General features: G+C 40.2%; 1 protein-coding gene across 1 annotated transcript; it reads left to right on the forward strand.

The window, feature by feature from the left end:
- The first annotated feature begins 259 nt into the window (after positions 1-259).
- LOC131432422 (zinc finger protein 2-like) lies at positions 260-2,260 on the forward strand. The gene is made up of 5 exons (XM_058598669.1): positions 260-645; positions 706-890; positions 950-1,204; positions 1,258-1,983; positions 2,051-2,260. Exons 1-5 carry the CDS (start codon positions 381-383, stop codon positions 2,243-2,245), a joined length of 1,626 nt encoding a protein of 541 aa, XP_058454652.1. The 5' UTR covers positions 260-380; the 3' UTR covers positions 2,246-2,260.
- The last annotated feature ends 484 nt before the right edge of the window (positions 2,261-2,744 follow it).

Raw genomic sequence — 2,744 nt, forward strand, 5'->3', positions numbered from 1 at the left:
CGGTTGATGCTAATGGTGCAGAATTGTCCGATGACGGACCGATTAAAGCGCCACGATCGGGCCGATGATCGCACCGAAGCGGGTTGACACAATCTACCGGGTTTCATGTACGATGCGCCCGATGTTCGGACTTACTGGGCTCTAGCACTATCAAAATGTGCTGGTGGTGGTTTCACGAAACTGTCGAAATACATCGACTGATAGCGAATCTGGCAACTTTGCCGTAGACGTGAGATTGAAATAAACTGTCAGTTGCGTAAACAAAATACAAATGAATTTTGTTGTTTTTCTGTCTCGGGTTTTCCTTAAAATCAATCATTTGTGAACAAATAATCGCGATTATAAATCAAACTGCAGTTTTTTCAGACGCAACACCGAACATGGACACCCTGTCGCTAACAGCGAACGAAGACCCTTGTCGGTTATGTTTAAAAAAGTGTGAACAAACGTATGGAATGTACGTGACTTCTCCAGATGGATTGTTGAGAGAGCTACCCCGAAAAATTCTCGAATGTATTGCACTGGAAATATCCGAATCGGAACCACAGATATTCTCCAAGCTAGTATGCAGCGAGTGTATCTGTAAGTTGGATTATTTTCACGAGTTCCGGGAAAACTGTCGCAAGTGCCAAGCGTTCTTCAGTGGTTTGATTGTTCATCAATAGAAAAGTATCTCGAATTCTGAAACTTCTACTGCTGTTTTAGAAATGATGTTATTCTGCCAACCGGAACCCGTAGTAGATGATGATAGCCAACAAATACTGCCCGAAATAAACTTTTCTGGACACGAATTCATGCTAGATGGGAACACCAACAAAGAATATGAGTACATAATTCAAAGCCTAGAAAAAGAGGATATTTCGTTTTCATCAAATGTCGAGGCACTAAAAGTTTGTATTTATTATTGCAGTTGTTAATTGATTAATAAACATATGTAATTATGTTTCAGTTAAAAAGAGAACTGGAAATCTCTATCCAGCAGAATCAACAACATGGAAAATTTCTTGGCATGGGAGAACCCTCTACTAGTGAAACTGTGATGCCTAGCGAGGAAACCTGTTTCAACAATTTAGAGGCGATCGTCGAATCAATTACACAACAGAATGCAGCTTCTGGATACATTATAGAACAAGGACCCCCAGAAGATGATCTGGATTATGATGATTTTGTTGGAATTGAGACCGTGGATGAAAATAGAGATGCCGTAAGTTCTAAACAGTACGCGTGTGGTCACTAATCCCTAATCGGTTTTTCCAGTCTATTTCAGAAATTCACGTACAACAAATAATAGATCAGAAATTCCAACCACCTTCGGAAGATGCGACTGAAGCACAATCACATGCTACGGATGAAACTTCAGTAAAACCAGAACAAGAATCGTCGCCGATAAAAGAAAATCCAACCTCTGCAAGCGAGCACAGTCAAGAACCTTCTCCCGCGATTACGGTTCTCAATGATCGCACATGTGATATATGTGGAAAGATTTGCACTACTAGAACGAAATTAAAACTCCATAGAAATTCTCACCTGAAAATTTATCCGTTTACTTGTCCGATGGAGAACTGCACGAAAGCATTTAAGTCGAAAATAGGTCTAGATGAGCACGTGGCTAAACACACTGGTAACCATCCCATATCGTGTGGAGTGTGTGGCAAAGGTTTCATGAATCAGAGTTATTTGACCGCTCACCAAAGGACACATTCGGATGAGAAGACTTTTAGGTGTAACATTTGCAAACAGGCAACCTTCAAAAGCAAGCGTTCCTTAATAGACCACAAAAATCGCCACTTGGGCTTGAAGCCATTCGATTGTGGTCAATGTGGCAAACAATTCACCAATCGATATCTTTTGCAGCAACATGAACAGGTCGCTCACACAGGTGTTCGATTTCCGTGTCCGCAGTGTGAAAAAAGTTTCACTTGCAAAAGCTATTTGAAGGTTCACCAACGAATCCACAGCAATGACCGGCCGTATGTTTGTGAGGTAAGTCGTACGAAGATATTGCTAGTGGTCGCAGTCGTCAGAATGGATGTTTTATTTATAATTTTAGATTTGTCAGAGGCCTCATCTGACGCGGCGAGATCTGGAGGTTCACCGTTCCGTTCACAGTGGCAAGAAAGAGTTTGTCTGTGATGTTTGCGGGAAGGGGTTCGCGAGATTGAATGCTTTAACTTTTCATCAGAAGATACATGAGAATCGTCCGAGCGATGTTGTCGGACCATCCCTAGGATCAAACGTAATATAGCAATAATCAAATACAGCTGGTATTATTTTTATGGGTTTTTACGTAATATCCGAAATGATATCCCATTTTGATTTTTTATGTGTATTCAACTTAAAGCGCTAAGCAGACTTTGAAAATTCACCTATAGAAAATGGTTTCAAGTAGTTATTTTATACTTTTTCTCTGAATTCATTTTCTTTCATTTTATATGCTTCGTAACCTTCAATTTCTAAGAAGTATGCGGCTTAGCCTCGCAGTTCAAGAAATTTTTGATTTAAGATTGGTCACTTCGCGTCTTTTTACGGAAACTGATGCATGTTTTTCCAAACCACAAATCGGGTATTGTAGCTGAAGGTTGAACTCACACAACGCACAGTGGGAAAAAATCTATGAAAACCCGCAAAGAATTCTGTAACTCACTACTGTAACTGTAACTCAAGATAGGTCAACACACTAAAGCGTTTCTTATGTAAAAATGTCCAAGGAATTCAATGGAATGGTTTACAATGGCCGCACGAAT

Source organism: Malaya genurostris, chromosome 2, assembly GCF_030247185.1.
Source record: "Malaya genurostris strain Urasoe2022 chromosome 2, Malgen_1.1, whole genome shotgun sequence".
In the NCBI taxonomy this organism is placed as follows: domain Eukaryota; kingdom Metazoa; phylum Arthropoda; class Insecta; order Diptera; family Culicidae; genus Malaya; species Malaya genurostris.

Bases quoted from the DNA above. Each gene is read 5' to 3' on its own strand.
- LOC131432422 (XM_058598669.1), top strand. From the start codon at position 381: ATGGACACCCTGTCGCTAACAGCGAACGAAGACCCTTGTCGGTTATGT. The intron at 646-705 runs GTTTGATTGTTC...CTGCTGTTTTAG, and splicing joins GTGCCAAGCGTTCTTCAGTG to AAATGATGTTATTCTGCCAA. The intron at 1,205-1,257 runs GTAAGTTCTAAA...CGGTTTTTCCAG, and splicing joins TGGATGAAAATAGAGATGCC to TCTATTTCAGAAATTCACGT.